Raw genomic sequence first — 21,496 nt, 5'->3', positions numbered from 1 at the left:
ATTCCACAGCCGTGCGTCACTCTGAAGGGCCTGCACACGCAACACGGACACCCGGGGCTGCCACCCCGCGGACACCCGGGGCTGCCACCCCGCGGACACACGCCCGCCACCCCGCTGTCCACTGGTTCCAAATAAAAACATCAACACACCCCGTTTCAGTGAGGACAGAGGAGTCTGCAGCTCATTTGATGGTTTTATGTAACTTTATTGAAGGGAAAACTAAAAACAGAACCACGAGTTGATTATCAACCACTGGCTTTGCATCAATATTTTAGGGCTACAAGAAGACAGTGTTCAGTGGGCGTCAAACTAATAGCTCATCTACTGGCTTCTAAAGAACAAAAAATAAATCGAAAGCCTTTGAGGGGAACCAAATTCTTCCAGCTGTTCAACCTTACGATGCACTTAATTTGCAGAAACATCAGATATAATAGCCTACCTTTATTAACATGCATAAAATACAACATTGAAGTTCTTATATTTTGCGTCCTTAACATTGATAATATACTGCTGTGCTTCTCTGTACACACACTTCTGATAGTGGAATAAGATACACGTCTTTCCTCAGGTAAGAGATTCCTACACTAATGACATCACCAGTCCAGGAGGCAGACACAGGAGCCCGCACCAGTTTCTCTCTGCTGAATTGGTTTAATTTGGAGCTGAATTTAGGCGTCAGGCAGGATCCCCCCCTCCAAATCCTCAGGAGCCCAGCGAGCGATCGACTGGATCTCCATGTTTCATGGGAGTCTAAGAGTGTGCGGAGTCGTGACCAAATTCACCCGTTTTGAGGTTGAAAACTCAACTGCGTGCTCGGTCTGAGCGTTTCGGACTGTGATGGCCCCCTGACGAAAAGAGGCGCTGAGATTTCAGAAACTGGCACGGGTCCTGAGAGAAAACACTATCTTCTTATGAGCGCACAGGTGGAGAAAGGAGAGGGAGGGGAGGAAGGGTAAAATGCTCTGATTAACAAACAAAATAAAGTGAGAAAGAAAAACATAATCCCGGAATTTTAAGTTTGTTTGAACCAGCGGCAACATTTTCCACCACCTTCTGTACGATGCCATCACATTGCATATTTTTGTGTCCATTCTTTTGCCAGTCTGGTGTATCTGGGGGGGAGAAAGACGACAAGAAAAACACATCTAAGTCTCCAATGTGACATCACAATTTCATTTAAATGGCAAGCAAAGTTAGCATGAGCAACCTGTCAGTGCTGTGTGAACGCAACGTCCCGACTCAGAAGAAGCTAAGATCTCAGAACAATTCAGGCATCATCATCATCATCATCTTCCACGCCAACAGGGTTCTCCTCATGCAGTTACCAGCCAACTCACATGCACAGAAACATCTGGATGCTGGAACTCAGCGGTGCAGGAGTCCTCAACCCAGAGTCTCAGTCACAGCCTCCTTCAGTGCCTAAGGAGGTCTGCGGTTCCTCCTACCCAGACATTAGTGACGTTCCACACGCTGTGTTCTAGAGAAGTGTGTCTGAATATTAGAGAAGCAGTTGCCGACAATGGGATCAGACTGCCGAGGTCGTTGCTGATATTAATGTAAAGATAATTAAAATGAACAGCGTCAGAGTGTTTGTGGAGACGTTTGAGTCCCGTGGTTTTTAGTTTGGTCACTTGGAGGATCAACTCGCGGTGAACGGCGGCTTGGCGCTCCTCAATCTCTGGTGATGCAGCGCTCACTGCAGGAGCCTGGGCTCATTATCAGCTCTCCAACTGACGTACTTCCACGCGCTTGGATTCTGCTCATGACAGCTGAGCTCCCAGCAGCCGTGGGCTGGTGGGACTTAGAACAGGCCAAGAACCCTCCTCACTGACGGCGGAACTCCTGGGAGTCTGAAGCAAACCTCAGGTCTCTGCTAGTGGAAGGAAGGAAGCTGAACCTGTGCTGGCACGCGTCAGCATTTCCACTCAGACGTCTTAAGAGGACAGCTTCTCTCTTCCTTTTGCAGTTTCACTACACCTCAAGCTTCATTTCTACGGCTCCAACACACCTGCTCTCTCTGTGTGGAGCTCAAACTCAACATCTGCAGGACACAAGGTGCAAGTCAAGAGTTGGCACAGCCGAGACACTCAAGTACACAGAGCAAGAGATTAGTAGAATGAGTTACATAAACCGTGAGAGTCCAACATTCCATCCATAGACTTTGTAAGCTGGGTCCATTTATGCCAATGAGACCAGAGCATGACAACCAAGCCACCCCCACCCCGGGCACTAGCCACGATGCAGCACTGGCCTCCAGCCTTACCCTACAGCATGGCATACTTGGCTGTCCACTCCTGAGCTAGCTTATTGTACCTGACGGAGTGACACCAGGTTACACACTCGACCCGTAATACACACATCAGTATGTTGAAGGGTGCACTGAAGACTTGGAAAAACTGTTCTTGTTCCTCTTAGAATAGACAGTTATTTTCTTCAAAGAGCAACTAAACCCCCCCCAATTCTTAGTTTTTCTTTTGACCGTCTGGACTCCCACAAGCAAGAGAACTGGAGCAACTGGTTTTGGCGCTGCGACGCAGCTTGCAGCTTTTGCGGGGGACGACAGGATGTGAAGTGCTGCATCTTCAGAGGGTTTTTTTTTGTGTGGAAATAAAAACGGACCACCAGGAGTTCCTGGATGAGGAACAGTGATGGTTTCACCGCTGAATCCAGAGGAAAATACTCGCGTTCGAGGCGAGCACACACCCAGCACGCGCTGCTGCAGTGATGCGCTCGTTCCACCGCAGGATCGTTTTCACCACAAATGTACCAGCTGTTATTGGAGATGACCTCCCGTCTCCGATGACAGCTCTCGGTGAAATGCAAGGGATGACTAGATTACATCACCTGTTCCAGGATGAGCCAATAGCATCATTCTAACAGTTACCGCCCGTTCCAACCAGTAGAGGGCGCTGCTATTCACACTTTATTACCAGTTATCAGAATTGAGAGACTTGCTAGCATAAGAGCTGGAATAGCGAACGATGCAACTGCCTGGTTTTCGGTCGAGGGACACGGTGGTTTGGGGTTTAGCTGCTCTTCCCAGGGCTCCGACACTCATTACAGCACAAATACTCACTTCTGACTATCTGTTTTGTAGATTCGTGCAATCTCTGGCACTAGTGGGTCATCTGGGTTTGGGTCACATAGGAGTGAGCAAATTGAGAGAAGAACTGCAAGGAAAGAAGCAATGTGTTTAAAATGAGTTTTCACATTTGTCAGGATGTCATTTCACTTCTCTGAAACGTGCTTTCACAATCCAGTTTACGATCACTTCTGGAGCAACAAGGAAGCAACATAAAAGTTCCAGCCTGTAATAGATGAGCCGACAGCACCATTTATGGAAGGGTTCCTATCAAGTTCAAGAGAGTGCATTTGCGCCCAGTGGCCGGTAAACCACTTCCAGGGGCAAAATAAATCACTGTACCTGTAACAGTTGACCATCCACATTATTGGCTACTAAATCTTTCATAAAGTTCACCAACCCTAAACACCTGCGGTCGGCCACCATAAACTAAAACCTGGGCCAAGTTGTGTCCAGAACTCCAAGTTCTTTGACGCGTACCTTTAGAAATAGTAAGTGCAGGAGACCACTGTGATCTGAGAATATCCAGACAGATACTGCCGTTACTGTTAATATTTGGGTGGTAAATTCTTGTTGTAAATGCAACCTGAGGAGACAGAAAAGGACAATGAGGACACGCACGACAACGTCCAGTCACAGACCACATCAGCACCTGTCATTAAAATCCCTTGAAGTGAAGGTGACTAATGACAGGCACGTCCTCGTGACAGCTACCACGTAAACAAACATGCGTCCAAGATTCTATATCTTCCAAAATAAGATATGTAGAACCATGAAATGTGTATTTTAACATAAACGACAGCGGCTGTGATACTGCATCGTTGTTGTGAGTGGAGCTCCACACATCGATGATAACACAGCCTACGTCGCACAAATGTGCCCGGGTTATTACAGGTGTGACGAAGCGTAGCGGCTCACCTTGGGTGGTTTGAAGGGGTAGTCTGTAGGAAAATGAATTGTCAGGAAGAAAACACCTCCCTGATATGGACTGTCACCCTAAACACAAGAATCACGTATGGTATTTTAAAAGTGATCCAGAACTCCTCCTAGAAAATCTAGTGACAACTTTATCAAAGTGGCAGGCAACACAACTGCGACATTCTGTAAAGGGCAGCACCAAAGTTCAAGTGTTTACTTACAGGTCCCATGATTGTGGCTTGCCAGTGAAACACTGCAGGGAACACAAAGTGAGAGTGGGGAAGGTTACAGGTATGTTGTTGACAGAAACCACTCGAGCCTTCCTCATGACATTTCCTCTTCAACTCCACACAGGTCCAGGTTTTGTGGTTTAACTACGATCGTAACACAACTGTTCCTGGTTGGGCGAGTTCCAAACCAACATTTGACTCTCACACAAGACCCAAATCTGGCTCTCGGCACTGTTTTCCCTGGATTATCTCAGACCAGGCGGCAAAGGTGTGCTTCAGCCTGACAGCGCAGACACAGGGACTCACACTTCAGAGCGAGACGGGAAGGTTGCGACACCGCGCTTAGTCGTTAAACCCGTTTTAGGAAGTTTGAAATTTCCACACTGCTGTCCTGCCTACGACTAACTTTTTTTGTTGTTGTTATGAGTATAACTCAATCAACTACAATCAAAAATCTATTGGCTAGTATTCTGATACTGCCACTGGAATATGATTCACTTTAGAACCATTGTTCTTGCGTCATACAAACATGTCAAAAACATGCTATGATGCAACAGGTGTTATCTCTTTCACCATGTGTACCACGTGAAAATATTATCTTGTCTGAAGTATTCTTTACAGTACTGCGCATGTTTAGAATGTTAAACAAATATTTGGCCTGTGGCAAAAATGCTGCACCTGACCATCAATAAAGAACCTGATTCATTGTTCAGCTCTGTTTACATGTCCACTGATTTCCTTCTCACCAAAAACAACTTCTCCTGCGAGTCTTCTGATGCTACAGCTTTGTAAAATTAAGTACAAACAATAAATAAGTCAGACTTCAATGCCCACAAGTTAACATGGTCTGTCACTTCATCTCAACCAGGAGTAGCGTTTGGTTCTCCCTGTGCCACTAAAAGGAGAAAGTTCTTTCCTTTTGTTGAGGACGGCTGTCAGGTCCTCCGTCGTGTCAACACTGACGGAGTCTGGAGCAGGTCTGAGGAACTTACTGTCATCGCCCACTGGGCCGGCGGAGCACTGTGCCGGGGGGTCGCGAGCCAGGTCATTAAGCTCCTGCAATGAAACAGGTTAACAATTACAAACAGACCACACAATCCTCACTGCAACAGGAAACGCCGCACCTGAGCAGCACCAACACAGTTCACACTCTTCCAGGAACACTTCATTATTCTTCCACACCTTTAAAGGGATTTTTTGGAAACTTCTATTCAAAGAAAAACAAACAAAACACAAAAAAAATCCCCATCCCAATTGCTTAGCGACCGAATGATGAGCCGTATGTTTTGAGACAACATGAACTGGATTTGAAGTGAATGAATATTAACCAGAAATTTTCCCTTTGTTGATCTCAACTGAACCCTGTGCACTGATATTTGTGAAAATGATGTCTATAACTATTCCAACTTTTTTTTTTTTAATTTAAAACTGTGCTAGGTATGGAAACAATATTTATAACATTTGGACATTGTATGCCCGTTCCATGGTCTCTGACTGAATGAATCCTGGATCTTAAAGCGGCATGGAGACTGGAGGAGGCTGCTGCTACCTCCAGGCGTTTCTTTACCTCACTCATTTCTCAACATCCTCCTGATGGTGTTTACCCGGAACGTTCTCCACCAAGTTCAATTCTGCATAACCTCAGGGGGGCCAACATGTTGTTGACCCCCCAGTTATCAGCAAGATGAGACGTGAGTATGCAACGGTTCTACACACACACACACACACACACACACACCAGCCTCTACTTTTATTTTTAGGACTACAGCTATTTAGAAGTGAGAGGGTGCTGCTGCCCCACCCGTCCCTCTCTGGCAAACACACTCTGACAAGCAAGTTCATGTATTTCCTTGAAACGAGATTCTAGCCCATGGCAGAAACCGGTGTAAGCACGTCATAGGTGCTTCCTCCATTGAACGCCACGAAGGCCCACCCCTTCGATGTACACAGGCACCGATCAGGGACGATTGCATACCTAGGAAATGTATCATAAGCACAGCTTTGACGTCCAGCTCAGATCCAGTGACTGATATGAGTCATGGGTTCTCGTAACACCGAGTATCGTGGCTGTGACGATCGTTACAACACGTAGCTCGTTAGCTGTTCGACACACCACACCAGCGCGTGCCCAGGCTCTTAAAAAAAACGTCAGTTTTGAACAAATGTGTGTTAATATACGACGTACGAGGCGTTGGGGTAATAATTACGTCTCTTTCAGTCGTCAATCCACTTCGAGGAGAGTAGGGAACCTGAAAATGAAACCGCTAACGTTAGCCTAGCGGTGGCTAAATGTGGCTTGGCCATGGACGCTCGCGCCGCGGCGGTGTTTAGTAGCCGGTTTAAAAAGAAACCAAACCCGGTTAAGTCCACAAAAATACATTCAAATCTATACACCACAATCGTGTACACCAGCACAAGTTACTCACACGATCCACCGAACGTGTTTAACAGGGTAGCAGCTTATTAGCGCAACATTGTAGGACGCGAGACGCGGCTAGCCAACATTCACGACGTTTCCTTACCTTGTGAATCCTCTTCAAAGCCATCCTCTCTTGTTGTTCTGCCCTCGAAGTTTTCCAATCCAAGCGGTGACGGGCAACCCTGATATGCCAGGATTATTCGCTATCTACTAGCGTGTGACGCGGAGTCAACTCGGCGGCCTTTCTTCTCTTGCTAGCCCCGCGTACCCGAGCGTCCTGCTCCGCCTCAACTTCAGCTAGCAGACAAGCTAAACCTACGTATGCGCGGCGACGATAACGAAGCTAGCTGACCAGAGCACCCAGCTTATTTCAACCGCGCTCCAAACAGCGTTTCCAGAACGTTAAATTTCACCGTGGTACTTTGTCGTCGTTGATTAATTACACCGTTGTAGCTGAAACGCGTAGAACACAAGCGACGAAACCCGGACCGCGAAGCTCTTCCTAGGAATTCGGTCGAGGACGTTGGCTAACTAGCGACCGTCTTGTTGAATTTGAAGCTTTATGATGTGAAGGCGGTGCAGTTGGCTCGCTGACTGACGGGGCGGATGTGATGGCAGATTGGCTGCAAGCCCGTTGACAAACAGCAAGTGCCAAGACGTCCAAGTGCCCGGGCGCTGGATTTGATTCACACGCGTTTGGATGTGCAGCCGTTGCCGGAATTTAAAGGCTGGCGAGGTTTGGCGGACTGGAGAAGAACAAAGGGCTGAGGTTTGTCTTTGTGTCAGGGGGGCTCCGGGGCTGATAGCCGTCCGTGTCCTGATGATGAGCAGACAGTTAATAAACATTTATCTGTACACCATCATTTCATTTTTGTTAATAAGAATTCCCAGATATTCCTGGAAAACAAGTTTCACGCCTCAATTTGTTTACAGGAACAAGGCAACTTTTTTTTTTAAATTGTGCTTATTTTGCTGTCCTCCCCAGGCAACAATACAATTACCCTCCTCTGAGAAGCTGCTTAGCTTAGCATAATGAATGGCAGCGGGTGGGCAGGTTAGCATCCCTCAGCTGCCTGCTCAGCTCCATAAAATGCTGCTTCCTCCTCTGTGTATTTTGGTTCTAATGGATCAGGATCAGTCCTGGTTAGTCCAGCAGTAATCCTCCTCATCCTGTTTTTCAAAGCCGGCCGTGATTAGGAGCAGCAGTCGCTCCTCTAGTCATCCACAAACATTTGTTGTTGTTTTACCACATTTGTGAGTTGCTGGGTGCGCATCTGACTCTAAACTACAATGTCTCTCAATTTTAAATTGGTATTCCATTACAAATGTTACATACGACCCTAATTTTGTTGAAGCAGAGAAAGTTGTGGAGAGGAGAGTGTGTGAGGGAGGTGTGCTAACAATTCCCATCCATTACCATACATCGTGCTAAGCTAACTAGCAGTCAGCTGGTCTCTGTGGGTCTGTGTGACGCTCAGGGAGAATAGGATCCATCTTCGTCACTGCTCCAGTGGAAAAGTTCCAAAAGTCCAAAAGTTGGCTTATTCCTTTAAGAAAATTCAAAACTGGCCACTACTGAATGACTAGGAAAATTTTAAAAATAGTAATGACAGCGTGTGTTAGCTCACCTTTAGGAAAACATGAAGTGTGATTTCAGGTTTGGAATTATACTTAGTATTACGCAGCAGTTTGAGCCAAAGGAAGTAGTTACAGCTGGTAGAGATACTCACCACGCCAACAGAGAAATACCTACACGAACCAATCATCCGCGTTATTTGTGAGAATTTATGTTTCAATAAATAAAAATATTTGCATTGTTTTGACTTTTAATATAGATGCAACATTTTGAAAGACATGACTTGACTTTTTTTTGAGGACAGGCCCAACAAAAACATTTCAGAGATTTTCTTTTTTTTTTTTTTTTTTTTAAATAAGCTAGCAGTGTGGTAGCATGCCAAACCGCTGACCTGCCAGCAGTACAAAGTCTGTGTGTAAAAAAAAAAAAAGTGTTTGTTACGTAAATGTGGTTGGCTCTTCGCCAAAGTCATGAGGAATTCTGTTTCAGCTTCATTAACCTGACACAACATGCCAGCACCCATCGCATCTGTCATGGCTTTATTACAACAGAGAGACTTCAGAAAAGCAAACGTTCACAGCGGTAACTCAACACTGGCCGAGAGGATCTTTGAGGTACAAAATCTGATTGAAGACTAACAAAGAGAAATGTCACATTGAGTTGGTGAGTAAATGATCCATGATGACGACCAGCACGGCGAGGAAAAAAACGTCAGTAATCATGTCTCCTCACATCCCACGAGAATTAATACTTAAACAAGATAGTTGCTTTACAATTAAACATAATTTCTATGATTTTTTTTTTTTTTTTTGTAAAATTTCTGTACAGTTTTAGGACAATCTTGTAATTTTCAGCCACATAATTTTGTCTCTAAATCCGACCCACATTCATTACACCGACTGGTTAAGATACATTTTTTTCTTTTGGTTCAGAGAGAAAAGGCAAACGTGTTTCAATCTCCCTTTCACACCTTTCAAGGCACTTGAGTCAGTCTGTGCTTGTGCAGGAGAAGGTGGCGTCCGAGGACAGCGAGACCGCCGCCTCGCCGCCGCGCCTTCCCGGGTCAGAGTCAGGATATGTGCCATTATGACTTTGAGCAGAGTCTAAGAGTACGGAGCTTTCTTGATGAGATTTCCCAGACGTATGGCTATCTCCGAGACACGCAGCCGGCGAGACCGCCTCAGGTTTTTCCCGGCATTCAATCGTTTCTGGTGAATCAGAGACGTGGGACGATGTGCGTGTCCAGCTGTCCTGTGGCACTGAAGAGCAGGAAGAGGAGCTGGCTTCATCTGCGGCACCGTTAGAGTCTAACAGGCTCTCTGAAACATCGGGAGGTGGCTGTGGTGAGCCTGCTGGTCTACAACCTCCCAGAGTACCTCCACCCTTCCCCTCGCCACTCTCCTCACCTGGGTGGTATGAATTTAAAGGCGGTGTTTCACTCGGCAGCACCTGGCAGCTAGGAGCGTCTGCTGGCGGGCAGCTTGACACAGGGCCGACAAAGCCAACAAAATCTCCTCTGGAGCTGAAGCGAAGACCTTGGACGGACCTCTCTTGAGACTCAGCCGACTGTTTTTTATCATCTGTTTTATCTCCACCCCCAGTGTCTGGCGTCTCCTCCGGCGGCCTGGCAAGAGGAGCATCGCTCTGCACCTCTTGAACTACACTGTCGTCTTGGTTTGGAGCTTCTTCTTCTCGCACCGCCGGCTCTGGCCCTGCATCTCTCTGAGGTGGTGCCGCAGGGTCTTCACCAGCGGCCTGGTTCTGACCGGGGGGCGTAGGTCGGACCGTTTGGTGGCACATGGGGCAGGTCTCCTGCACGTACAGCCACTTGCGGAGACAGTTGCCATGGAAAAAATGTCCGCAGTATGTGATCACAGCCGATGTCATTTCCTGTAAACGGAGACATATTTGACATGGTTACAAGACTGTCTCAACCTGGAGCACGGCAGGACCGTGTGGCAGTCACTCAAAAATGTGTGCCTCATGTGAATTAAGCAACATTTAATCCTCATCTGCTAGTTCCTGTCATCGTCCCACTGACAGAGCGGCAAAACAATGAGCCCGGACACACAGACGCAAGTCAACGTCCTGCCCCTCATCTCAAAAGTCCACCCAGTTTTTGAATGGGTGTCGAATTCAATGTAATGCATTGAAGGTCTGTGGTTCACACAAGATTCATATCTTCAAATGTTTTGTTCTACGCAATAAAATACATCAGTAAATGTTGCACGTAAGTATTTGCATCTTAAAAAGGGCAGTCGAGCAGAAAACGTGAGCTAAATGAAGCTTAAATGTTGTAAAAAGAAAAAAAAAGTCGCGCACTCAATTGATTTTCAGCAATAATCCAAAGTCTGGGTTGCCCTCCAAAAACCCGCCATCCCTGCAGCACTGTCCCCGTCGCCCCATTACATTCCCGAGGAGACACGCGTCAGGTGTGTGCCAGCCGTGGGTCATCATGTCGACGCGACGCACAGCTGTGACTCCAGCCTCAGGGTAAAATCTGAGAACCAGAGGGTCTTCGCGCTCAAGTTGTCTACTCCAAGGTTGTAAAGTACTCCTTTCGTTGAGATGTAATCCTACAGGTATGAAGTGAACTGAAAATGAGATGTAGTTCAAACCTCAAGCTCTTGGGCTTCATCCTGTCGTCCACGTGAGAGTGAATGCAGAAGCTGCTTCCTCTTTTAGAAGCGACACAAATCAACCCTGCTTCACCGTCAGCCGGCTGACGTCAGCCTGCACCTCTTATGTACATCTTGTCATGTCTTGTGTCAGATATGTAGACTTTTTTTTTTTATAAACCTGTTTTGAATTATTCAGTATTGATCTTTAATAAGGAAGACGGACGTGTGGTGTCAGAGAGCTGACTCAGGCTCCAGCAGGAGATTAAAAAGACGGCCGAGTCAGGGCAGCGAGGCAGGATCTGACTTTGCGTTTCCTCCCACACTGGAAAACCCAGAGCTTCCTTCATCTCAGGGTTTACATGCCTAAGTTTGCAACAAACCTGGTTTGGGAAAAAAAAAACCTGAAAACACACGGGTAAAACAACTGTCAACACGGACGGCACGTCAGCGTGATGCTGCACACCCCAGATGACATCATACAGAACAATTCACGCCGATTTAAGGAGTCTGCAGAACTCAACAGGAAACTGTGACCGCCACACTCCTGGTGCAACCGCTACCCCTGCTCCCAGTGGTGACCCGGTAGCATTCCAGCCTCAAACTGGGCTACAGCAGGGCCAGCGTCCTCTCGTCACTGTCTTGTTACTGACTTATTATGAAACTGCTTCCCTGACAAACTAGTTATCATTCCAGGAAAGGAGAACTGTTGCTGGGGTGGTGAAAGACTGGGCTGGAGAACAAAGTGGAGAGAAACTGGAAAAACAGGAACAACAGGCTTCATGGGTCCACATGGCTGCGCTCCGTACCACCTGTTTACAGTCAGCATGCAGAGGAGGGCACCGGAGCCGAAAACAGCACAACACCTCTGGGCCTAAAAATAATGTGACGGAGCTTTTGAGTATTATTACCTCCACCGAGGAGGTCATGTTGTCAGTGGTGCTTGCCGGCAGGATTACACAAAACTATGCAGCCAATTTTCACACCCATGGTGGAGGCCTGTAAGAACCCATTCAGTTTTGGGGCAGATGAGTCACATGAGGGCAACAAGCTTTTTTCCTTCTTTTTTTTTAACATTTTGACATTCTTCTGAAATTTGGTCAGAAACACCCTGAGAACTTGCTGTTACTGTGAAGACTGAAGTAGTACTTGTAGTAACTGGACTCCACACGGTCGGATCTCTGCCTGACGACATCTACCAGCTGCATTTAAGTTGTCACGTGTTGTCTTTGCGTGTTGTAGAGCAACATAATTCATAATGAGTGTGTGTCTGCTTCGTCATGTAAAATCAAAATATTATCAAGCTCCTCCCCCTCTCACTCTGAAGCCTCCTACGTGAGCCAGGAGCCGCTCATCATTAGCTGACACTCAACAACAGCAGCACAGGCATGCACTCTCTGAGTGACCTGCGGTTCCTCGGGTTTCCACGCAGCAAGTCCGACATAGAAGTATTCACATTTTATCAACGTTTTTTCAGACACCAGCAGGATCTGGATGTCAGGAACAGGTCTCAGCTGTCCTCCCGGGACGACCAAAACAACGATTAACCCTCGATGGGGGACTGCAACTTAGCACCAATGCACAATTCAATAAACCAGATAAGAATATGCAAATCTTCATATATCACTGAGGAATGCAGACTTGCTTCTACCCACCGCTCGAAGCACTTCAAACCACAGAACCACACACCAACATTTCAGTGACGACGACTGCATCAGGAGCTTTTAGAGGTCCCTGTTGCTCTCAAGGACGTTTCCACAGCCAGACACCAGAGCAGGAACCTTCGGTTTATTCCGCTCTTACATGACAGCACGCAAACGTGGGAGAGACAAACATGAAGACTGTAAATTTCTAACCTGCTTAACTGGAGTTGTTCTGATTCTAGTATTGGTAAAACTATGATAGTATTACTGCAGTTTTATAAAACCTCCGATACTGGGTACAAATCTGGGATATTGATCATAGAATGTGAGCAGGTACAAACGGAGCAGCAAGGTTCAGGAGGAAGAACCCGGCAGTCGGACCGCGTGCGGTTCAGGCTGTGGTTCCTCATCGGCCAGTGCGAGTACACGTGTGAGTGAGGCAACATTGTAAAGCACCTGTGAAGACAACACACTCTATTTAAATACACCAACCAGTCAGACTTACTGGTCGGGCCCCACAAGACTGATTCGCCCTGAAAGGTCACCGGCTACGTCCCCGTTAGCGGGTACCTGACGGACGTTACACAGAGAATTCCACTGGCGACGACAGCCTTGCAGCAGCAAAGAAGAAGGTTAGCACTGTTAACACAATAAAACAATCACCTGTCCAGGACGAAGGCTGAGGAAGTAGCTGATCAAACGGAGCTTTGTCATCCTGACGTGTTGTTCGTGTTTTACTACCTGAGCCTGGTCGTACAACAGTGATGACATCATATCACATCCACACAACGTCAGTGCTGAGAACAGTCATCAAACTAATAATGTGCCGCTGCACGTGTAAATACTTCACCAAACGAAGACGCCGCTATCAATGACAATGTAAGAATGTTTGGGGAACAGCTGCCTTCACCAGGCACTGCTGGGGACAGGAGCAGAACCGTCCTGCAGCGATGTCAGCGTGAGCCACGCGACCGACCTGAGAGTGGCACCAACCTGGAAGCAGATGGAGCAGACGTCGTTGTGCTGCTGCAGCTGCTGCGCCGTGGCCCTGGGGAGGGAGTTGATCTTCTTCGCTGCCTCCTGCCTGAGCAGGAAGCTCCTCCAGCCGGACTGAGCTCGGAGCCAAACGTTGAAGTACGAGTGGATGATGATGACGGAGGCGCCCATCCAGCTCCACTCTCCGAACAGCGACTCCCACGTGCCGTATGCCACCACACACAGAGCCACCACGAACTCCAGCACCCTGCTGACGGCGTTCACCCAGTAGATGACTTCATCCAGGCTTTCAATCGGGTCACTACGAAACAGCTCAACCATGAAGAGGAAGTAGATCAGAATGGTACCTGTAACCTGGACAGACAGTACACATCTAAACTTGGTTCACGTCACCCAACAATGTTTGGTCAGATGCAACAAATCAAACCTTTGTTTGTTGGAGTTTATTTGCGGCCACATGTGGCGACTCTCCTTACCTGAAGGGAAGTCAGCATGCAGCTGGACACCAAAATAAGGAGCCAGAAGTCCATGTGGAAGAACTGGGAAATTTTATAAGCCATGAACATTGGGAAGACCAGCAGGAGAAGACACATGCTGAGGCCGCGGAAGTGTTTCCAGAGACTCCTGCAAGCACACGGAAGACACCGACCCCTCTGGATTAAAGCCTTTCAGACTAAACTGAGTCATTTTACTGCGTATCGGTGTCAAAACAAGCTGGATTCATTGCTGTTACCTGTTGCGGGACGCACCCAGAGCCAGAATGACTGGATCTGTAATTTCAATCATTGACTGCAGAGTGGAGGTCACCACGATGAAGAGGATGATGCTGAGGAGGAAGGTGCGCTGCAGGGCCTGCATATCCAGCAGGCCGGTCTGGAGGGCGAGGAGGAGCAGAGTGATGCCCTCTGTCACACCTCTGACACCCAGAATGATAAAGAACAGGAGTCAGAAGAGAGAGAAGTAACAGATTCTCTGATTCCAGACATGCCGACTCGAACTGATAAGTACAGCTATTGTTTGCAAATATTACACCACCAAAAGCTCGCAACCATCGGTAACTCCTGTATTTTATCCAAATCTTTACATCCTTCCCTGAATGAATGACTCAATGTTTGTTTTGGAGTGGCACTCAGTCCACTTTTAAGAATGATATTGATCTTCAGGAAATACATCCATCATAAATAAAATGCTGATCTTGGCAGATGATCATCACAATGGGAGACGCCTGACGAGTGAGTCATCCAACAGGGTAAAGAGTTCTCAACTGCACTTTGGCACCACCCAGTGGTAACAAGAGAGGCCACAACCACATGAAAATTTTACGCACACGCACACACGCACACACACACGCACACACACACACACACACACACGGAAGACTCCAGAGCCCCCTCCTGACATCTTAAAGCTCAGTTTACTCTGGAGATTCATGACGACACCGGCAGAATCTTCCAGCTCTGGAGTCTCAAACCTGCTAGTTTTCAGCGCCGCATGAGACGAGGCCGAGTATCATTTGTCACGGAGGACTCGGCATGCTGAGTTGCAGGCAGCTTCACTTAGCCTGAGCTGAGGCGGGTCAGTTTACACCGCTGCAGCTTTGCCTGCAACTGTTGCGTCTCATCATGAATCTGGTGAGAACCAGACGCGCACAAGTCCTGCACTGAATTTGTTTGATAAGGTTTTTCTACAAAAAAAAAAGAACAAAACTCAATTATCGTGACTACACAATCAAAATCATAAAACTCCCATAACCCTTATCAAATAAATGATAACAACGGGCCTCATTTATGAAAGGTTCTTGCACACAAACTTGGTTCTTACACATTATTTGATTTTTTTTTTTTAAATCTTCGACTCCTTTAAATTGTGAAGACACCATCTTTCTGAAATCCACTCATGTGCACATCTCATGCCACCATAAAAGACTTCCACACCTGCAGAGTGCTGGGACAGCAGAGGAGCTGCTGCTGTCATTATCAGGTAAATGTGGTGGTCACTCTGTCCTGTTTAAAGCAAATTCACAATCCTTAAAAAAAAAAAAAAAAAAACGGTGACAGGTGGTTGCACCAGTTTCTCAACTATTGGAACGAAAATCGACGTCAAATCTTGAATTTCCAGGAGAACCAACGTCTGACAAAGATGGGCAGGAGGTTTCACGCCTGCAGTTTTGGACTTCTAAAGGTCGGATTTAGGAGCAAAAAAGCCCCAAGAGTGAACTTTACCACCAAGAATGTCAGCACATTACAGAGACGTAAACGGAGGCAACACTTCACCTGTGCATGACGTTCTCATTCTGAACAGCTGCGTAGCCTCCCAGGTAGAACTTGCATAGGTTGAGCAGTCCCAGAGCCAGATAGGACACCACGAAGGTCAAACCCAGAAGGGAGTACGGTGTGGCACAACATTCAGAGACACTGCAGAGAAAACACACCAACTGTCACAGAACCAGCAGGAGCGAATGTACCCAAAGGAATAAGGCGGCGTCACGTGATCACACCCCACCTTGTGAGAACGAAGAACATGATTCCCTGATGTGCTGTTGAGGTGCTGCCTGACATGGCGTCCGAGCACAGATGGACGACGAACAGGACGAACCAGAAGACACTGAAGAGCACTGGGACGGCAAACTGGTTCCACAGGGAGATTCCCACAGCCAGGAGTCTGTACAGCTCGATCACCTGAGGAGGGGAGCACATGTGATGAGGAGTGTGAACCCAGGCTGCCTGGAGAAACCACTGCTGGCCAATGAGAAGAAAACAGCAGCTTGTTTCTATGACTTTTTAAGACATAAAATATCACTTTCCTGGTACTTTAGACATAAATAAAAACTACCATGAGCTAAGGCTTCACCCACGTGGGACTCTTGAGCCTGATACTGGTTTTACAGCAGAAATAAAACACAGATTAGAGTTATGTGCAACCAATATAGAGAATTTTTGTGCTGGACTGAAAACAGACCCTTTCTGTTCTCATAGTGCACCGATTTAGTAGTGGTATGATGATGCAGAGGTACTCAGACGGCTGATGACTCAGCCCAACGACCTCATTTATCAGAAAATATTTCACATTTTCATTCATGACCTTTCAAATAAAGACCGAAATCAAACAGCAAAATAAACAAGGCAGAGATGCCAACGCGCCCTCTGCAGGACACAGTGTTTTGCCATTTTTAAATCACCACAGCCAGTTCCCGGAATTTTATTTGTTGTAAAAAACAGTTTTTAACCTCAGCATATATTGGAAAACATACACACTGACACAATCTGTCTGTGGTGACCCTGCGATGGATGCTGACGGTCGAGCCTCACTACCAGCTGAAACAAGAGGTCCTGCTAAAGCCTCAGTTAGTTCCATTTCAGAAAGATAAAACGCAGAGAAAAATCATAGAAATGGTAGATAAAAAAAACACTTTTACCACCATTTAGAAAACTTTCAAAACTGTTAATAATATGGAAAATTGTGATTATACATTCATATCCATAAACAAGACGTCTTCGTGTCCGATCATAACGTTTATGAGTGAGAAAACTACAAGCTCTTTGGACAAAGATTACATGCGGTGGAGACGAACCTCAAGCTGAAGTAACTTAGAGTAGGCGACCCTCGCCAGACGATATGGCACGAAGAGATTAGAGAGGAGGAACACGGCGATCTCAGCTCCAGTCAGACCCATGGAGAAAGTGTTGACAGTTAGCAGTGTAGCATGGGGAGCGGCGCAGAGTCTGGCCAGCAGGGGGAGCATGTGAGCAGAGAACAACCACACCTTTCTGGTCTTCATCAGGAAGGCACACAGCGTGCTGAGAATAATCTGACCTGGACAAAGACACGGCCGTTACTGTGGGGCCAAACATTAATGATGGTTGTGTTCTGTTCCTCAGAATCCAACATGACGTCTTCCAATTGTTTTGTTTATTCTGACCAAAGCAAACCCCCTCCAAAGAAACGCCACGCCAGTCGACCTCTAACAGACATTGCTCACGAGTTGCAGCTAGAAACATCAGTGATGCCTTTTAGTTTGGCTTCCAGACTCACTCGTCAGTGCAGACACAAATCGGTTGAAGGCCGGAGAATCGAGGTACACCGCCCCCTCATAACCGTACTGCAGCTCCTCACGGACATAATCCCTGCAGATTCAACGGGGAAAAAAATGGTTTCACAGTCGAATGCAAGCGCTGTTCACTGAATGACAGAAACCCTCACCTCTCCCACCGGTTCAGACTTGGAACAGGGAGAGAACCAAACAAGGCAGACAGTGAGATGTCATATAGTCAAAAGTTTACCCACCAACTCCCACGATAACCCTAACTTTTAACATTAGTTTACAAACATTACAGAGGTTAAACATATCATTTCCAGCATACTTCCATCTACCAGGGCGGGGCCCAGCGCTCGTCTCACTGTCTGATAGGACCACGGCACATCGGTGCGGTTAATGGTATGGTGAGTCTCTAGTATTGCAGTCCTACAAGAATCAATACTGCAACGTAATGAGGCCATCGAGTCCTTCAGGACAGGATGATGCCCAAAGGAATGAGTGCAGCTTCTAACATCACAAATCCTGGAACCAGGAAACTACTGCTTGGACTCCTGGATGTCGTAAAAGTACACTAGACTTAAAACATATAATTACTTCTTAGAGGGAACTAGACTGGCAAATACAACTTTTAGCTTTTCTTTTTTTTTTTTTTTTTGCTGCTGCTACCTTAGGCGCAGAAAACAACTATGATGATTTACTACTACTACTACTACAACTATAATACTTATGATAAACAGAGACGTTGAAGAAGCAACTGAATCACCATCAAAACTCCATTTTAGAATAACAAAAAAAAAAATCAATTCACTATATCATCACAGGGTGGCACTGTGGCCCCCCAGCAAGAAGATTGTGGGTGGAGCCCCGGCTGCAGCACGGGGTCTTTCTGGGTGAGTCTCCATGTTCTCCCTGTTCCTGCTGGGTTCTCTCTGGTACTCCAGCTTCCTCCACAGTCCAAAGACATCAAGAGGGACCAGGTTAATCCAGACTCTAAATTGACCGTAGGCGTGGCTGGGAGAGCCAATGGTTGTCTGTCTCTATGTGTTGGCCCTGCCATGGACTGGTGACCTGTCCAGGGGGAAGGCTGCTGGGATAGGCTCCACCCCCCACCCCCACTACTCTTCACAGGATGAGAGGTAGAAGATGGATGGATGGATGGACCATACTATCACAAAACTCAAAGCGATATGGAGTAAGTTGGTGTCTTGAGCTCACAAACACATCTTTTCACCACTGCACGACTTCTTTGTGGTTCCAGAATGTAGGAAGAGCCAGCCACATTTGTTTAGCCAGAAGCTAATGGCACCACACAGCCAGCAACTACTAATAACAGAAACAGGACAGCCGTGTCCTCAGTAACCGACAAACACTTCCACATGAGGTAACACCTGGTTCAGTGCTCGTTCACAACCAGGTGGCGCTGCCACTGCCACAGTAGCCGAACCATAAGGATACGGTGAAGTATGAGTTCAACTCAAAGTATTTGTGGATTAGTGAGCACACAGCAGCGCCATTAGCTTCAAGCTAAATACATGTGGCTGGCTCTTTCTGCATGTTGGGGTTACAAAAGAAAAAAATACTCCCCACCTCTGACATCAACACACACGGTGTTTACACAAGAGCTTCTCTTCAACTGTGAAACAACATTGCTGATCAGGTCAGTAAACATCATCAGGCTGACCACCGCCGCAGGGACACGTCACCCCTGTCCTATACAGATTCTTGCAAATATCATTGCCAGTGCAGTTTCAGATGATCATAATGACTTGTTTACTTCCTGACTGCAGTTTCCTGCAGGGCTGAGAGCATAAACCCTGATACAATCAGATATCAGGCTGAAGGATACCAGCGATACAGGAAGGGCTGCACGGCTGCAGACAAGCTTTGTAAGAGAAAACAGATCCTGATACAAACAATCTGACAAGTGTAATAGTAGAAGTTGTATTATTAGCAGTTGTAGCAGCAGCAGTAGTAGTAGTAGTAGTAATGTGTCTCACTTGGAAATCTGATGCCCCATGTACAGAAGCAGCACAGCCAGGACATGGAGGTAGAGTGTCACAATGTGTCTTAACGGCAGAACCAGGACCACCGCGTTCACCAGGTGACCTGGAAGAGGAGGAGCACACACGGGAAGTACAGAGATGCATCGCATCAGTCTCAGAGTTTTGAGGTCCGGGGTCATTTTGTCTTCACCTATCAGGCTGAGAGCCAGAATGAGACGAGGAACCTTCTTAATGACTTGTTGGTGGCTGAAACCTCTCCTCTGATTCCTTCCTTCCACTGAGGGCAAAAATGCTACAGAGAGTTCCCATCCCCTCACAGCAAAGTTTACTCTTCACGTCTGTCTGCTTATGTTTCTGAGCTACAGTGGAGGGACTTCCTCCTAAACAAACTATCACTTTTAAGAAAACAGGTCCAGAAAGTGATTCCACACAAGCATAATCCTTCAGAAAAGCTTGAGCACAGACACTATTTTGAACTTTTAGCCAGAAACCCATTGCCCTCAAGGAGCTGGACGTCAGCTGGGTGCTCTGAGACTCACCCCCGGCCACACACAAGACGCTGGCAGTCACGCACCAACTACGTTGTTTAAGAGATCAGCCGTCTGGGGAACTTCACACACTCACATCATCGCAATATCGCAGCACAAAGAACATAACACGGGTACGTTTACAGAGCAGCACAGAAATCCACAGTTGCACACGCTGGAGGTCCGTATTTTCCGTCCTGCCCTCTCATCACTATCAGGCTCCAAACCCCCCACCGGTTGGACTCTGCTCTTAAACAGAGCCGCACATCTACACACATACACACGCGTGCCAATGTCACGAAGCTTTCCCCTTCTCATTTTCTTTAATTTTCAATTAAGTTTTTTTTTTTTTAGTAAGTTATGGCTGGTTATTTGACGAATGTGAGTAACACAGACACTTCCCCTAAGAGATAAATATCTTTACTAAATGGTATAAGATATCCAGTACGGCTCTGGGAGCGTGACTCACTGAAGTACTTACCAAGGTAATACATATTCCAGATGACATATTTGTATTTGAAGAGCAAGTCTTCGTTTTTGGCCTTCAGCTGCTCCGTTAACCCCTCGATGTCACACTTGTAGAGCAGGTCCAGCATCAGGATGCTCGGCACCCTCAGGGCCACGTTGGCCAACTTCTCCAGACGCAGCATCTCGACAACCAACTTGTTGGGGGAGAACTTGAGGGTCACATGCTGACTTCCAAGCTTCTCACTGTCCACGAAACTGCAGCTTCTCCTCTACTTGGCTCGTCTTCTTGTCATCTGAAACACACACACACACACACACACACACACACACACACACACACACACACACACACACACACACACACACCAGAGGAAGCAGCTCAGCTCCGGGGAGCTCAAGCAGGCCGACACCTGCTGGGTTCATCCATGAATCAAAGGTAGCTCGAGTATGCAGAGGCTCGCTGTGTTTCGAGCGGCTCACTTACTTTGCCCGGCGGCAGCCCTCACAGCCGAGCAGCCATTTGCTAGCTAGCCGCAGCTGCTGCTCCGCTCTCACCGCAAACATGATTTCATGGCCCTGCGCGACAAATACTTTTACTTCCCACAACTGCAACTCGTCCCGGGTGGTGAGTGGTGGCCGTCACGTAAGCAGCGAAACTAAAAACGCGTCAAAGAAGGAAATAAGAGGCCGAGTAAAGAAAAATCAAAAGCAATGTTATGGTCCCAGGCGCTAGCGTAGCTACTTCCGGTGCGTACGTCACAGCGAAATGCGCCAATAAATTTCCACAATTCTTGCTTTGAAAATAAAAGCATTATTAGTATGAAATAACAACAACAACAATGATAATAATAGTAACATCAACAATGATAATAACATCAATAATAATAACAATAATAACATCAATAATAAGAACAATAATAACATCAATAATAATAGTAACATCAACAATAATAATAACATCAATAATAATAACAATAATA

General features: G+C 46.8%; 2 protein-coding genes across 2 annotated transcripts; both read right to left on the bottom strand.

Annotated features, from left to right (window-relative positions):
* Nucleotides 1-184: 184 nt before the first annotated feature.
* Nucleotides 185-7,350, bottom strand: LOC147246001 (ubiquitin-conjugating enzyme E2 D2-like). Its single transcript, XM_086182697.1, has 7 exons — nt 6,753-7,350; nt 5,223-5,286; nt 4,222-4,253; nt 4,001-4,078; nt 3,563-3,668; nt 3,077-3,170; nt 185-1,112 (listed from the first exon to the last, which is right to left on the bottom strand). The coding sequence occupies exons 1-7, from the start codon at nt 6,774-6,776 to the stop codon at nt 1,067-1,069; spliced, it is 444 nt and encodes a 147-aa protein (XP_086038823.1). The 5' UTR covers nt 6,777-7,350; the 3' UTR covers nt 185-1,066.
* A 971-nt stretch (nt 7,351-8,321) lies between these two features.
* LOC147246000 (RING finger protein 145) lies at nt 8,322-21,254 on the bottom strand. The gene is made up of 11 exons (XM_086182695.1): nt 21,001-21,254; nt 20,530-20,809; nt 19,516-19,624; nt 17,515-17,606; nt 17,054-17,295; nt 15,985-16,160; nt 15,756-15,896; nt 14,216-14,398; nt 13,959-14,106; nt 13,480-13,836; nt 8,322-10,115 (listed from the first exon to the last, which is right to left on the bottom strand). The coding sequence occupies exons 2-11, from the start codon at nt 20,696-20,698 to the stop codon at nt 9,213-9,215; spliced, it is 2,520 nt and encodes an 839-aa protein (XP_086038821.1). The 5' UTR covers nt 20,699-20,809; nt 21,001-21,254; the 3' UTR covers nt 8,322-9,212.
* Between the last annotated feature and the right edge of the window lie 242 nt (nt 21,255-21,496).

The sequence above is a fragment of the Aulostomus chinensis genome, chromosome 17 (assembly GCF_037954235.1).
Source record: "Aulostomus chinensis isolate RoL2024-O1b breed Wild chromosome 17, RoL_Achi_v1.0, whole genome shotgun sequence".
Lineage (NCBI taxonomy): Eukaryota > Metazoa > Chordata > Actinopteri > Syngnathiformes > Aulostomidae > Aulostomus > Aulostomus chinensis.
Note: the sequence above shows the minus strand (reverse complement) of the source record. Positions and strands in the feature narration are given on the sequence as shown.

Coding starts and splice junctions, on each gene's coding strand:
- LOC147246001 (XM_086182697.1), bottom strand. CDS start 6,776: ATGGCTTTGAAGAGGATTCACAAG. Junction 5,287..6,752: donor CTTTGAAGAGGATTCACAAG/GTAAGGAAACGT, acceptor GTTTCATTGCAG/GAGCTTAATGACCTGGCTCG. Junction 3,171..3,562: donor TGCACTTACTATTTCTAAAG/GTACGCGTCAAA, acceptor CTTTCCTTGCAG/TTCTTCTCTCAATTTGCTCA.
- LOC147246000 (XM_086182695.1), bottom strand. CDS start 20,698: ATGCTGCGTCTGGAGAAGTTGGCCAACGTGGCCCTGAGGGTGCCGAGC. Junction 19,625..20,529: donor CTGGAATATGTATTACCTTG/GTAAGTACTTCA, acceptor CTCCTCTTCCAG/GTCACCTGGTGAACGCGGTG. Junction 14,399..15,755: donor AATGAGAACGTCATGCACAG/GTGAAGTGTTGC, acceptor TCTGGGTGTCAG/AGGTGTGACAGAGGGCATCA.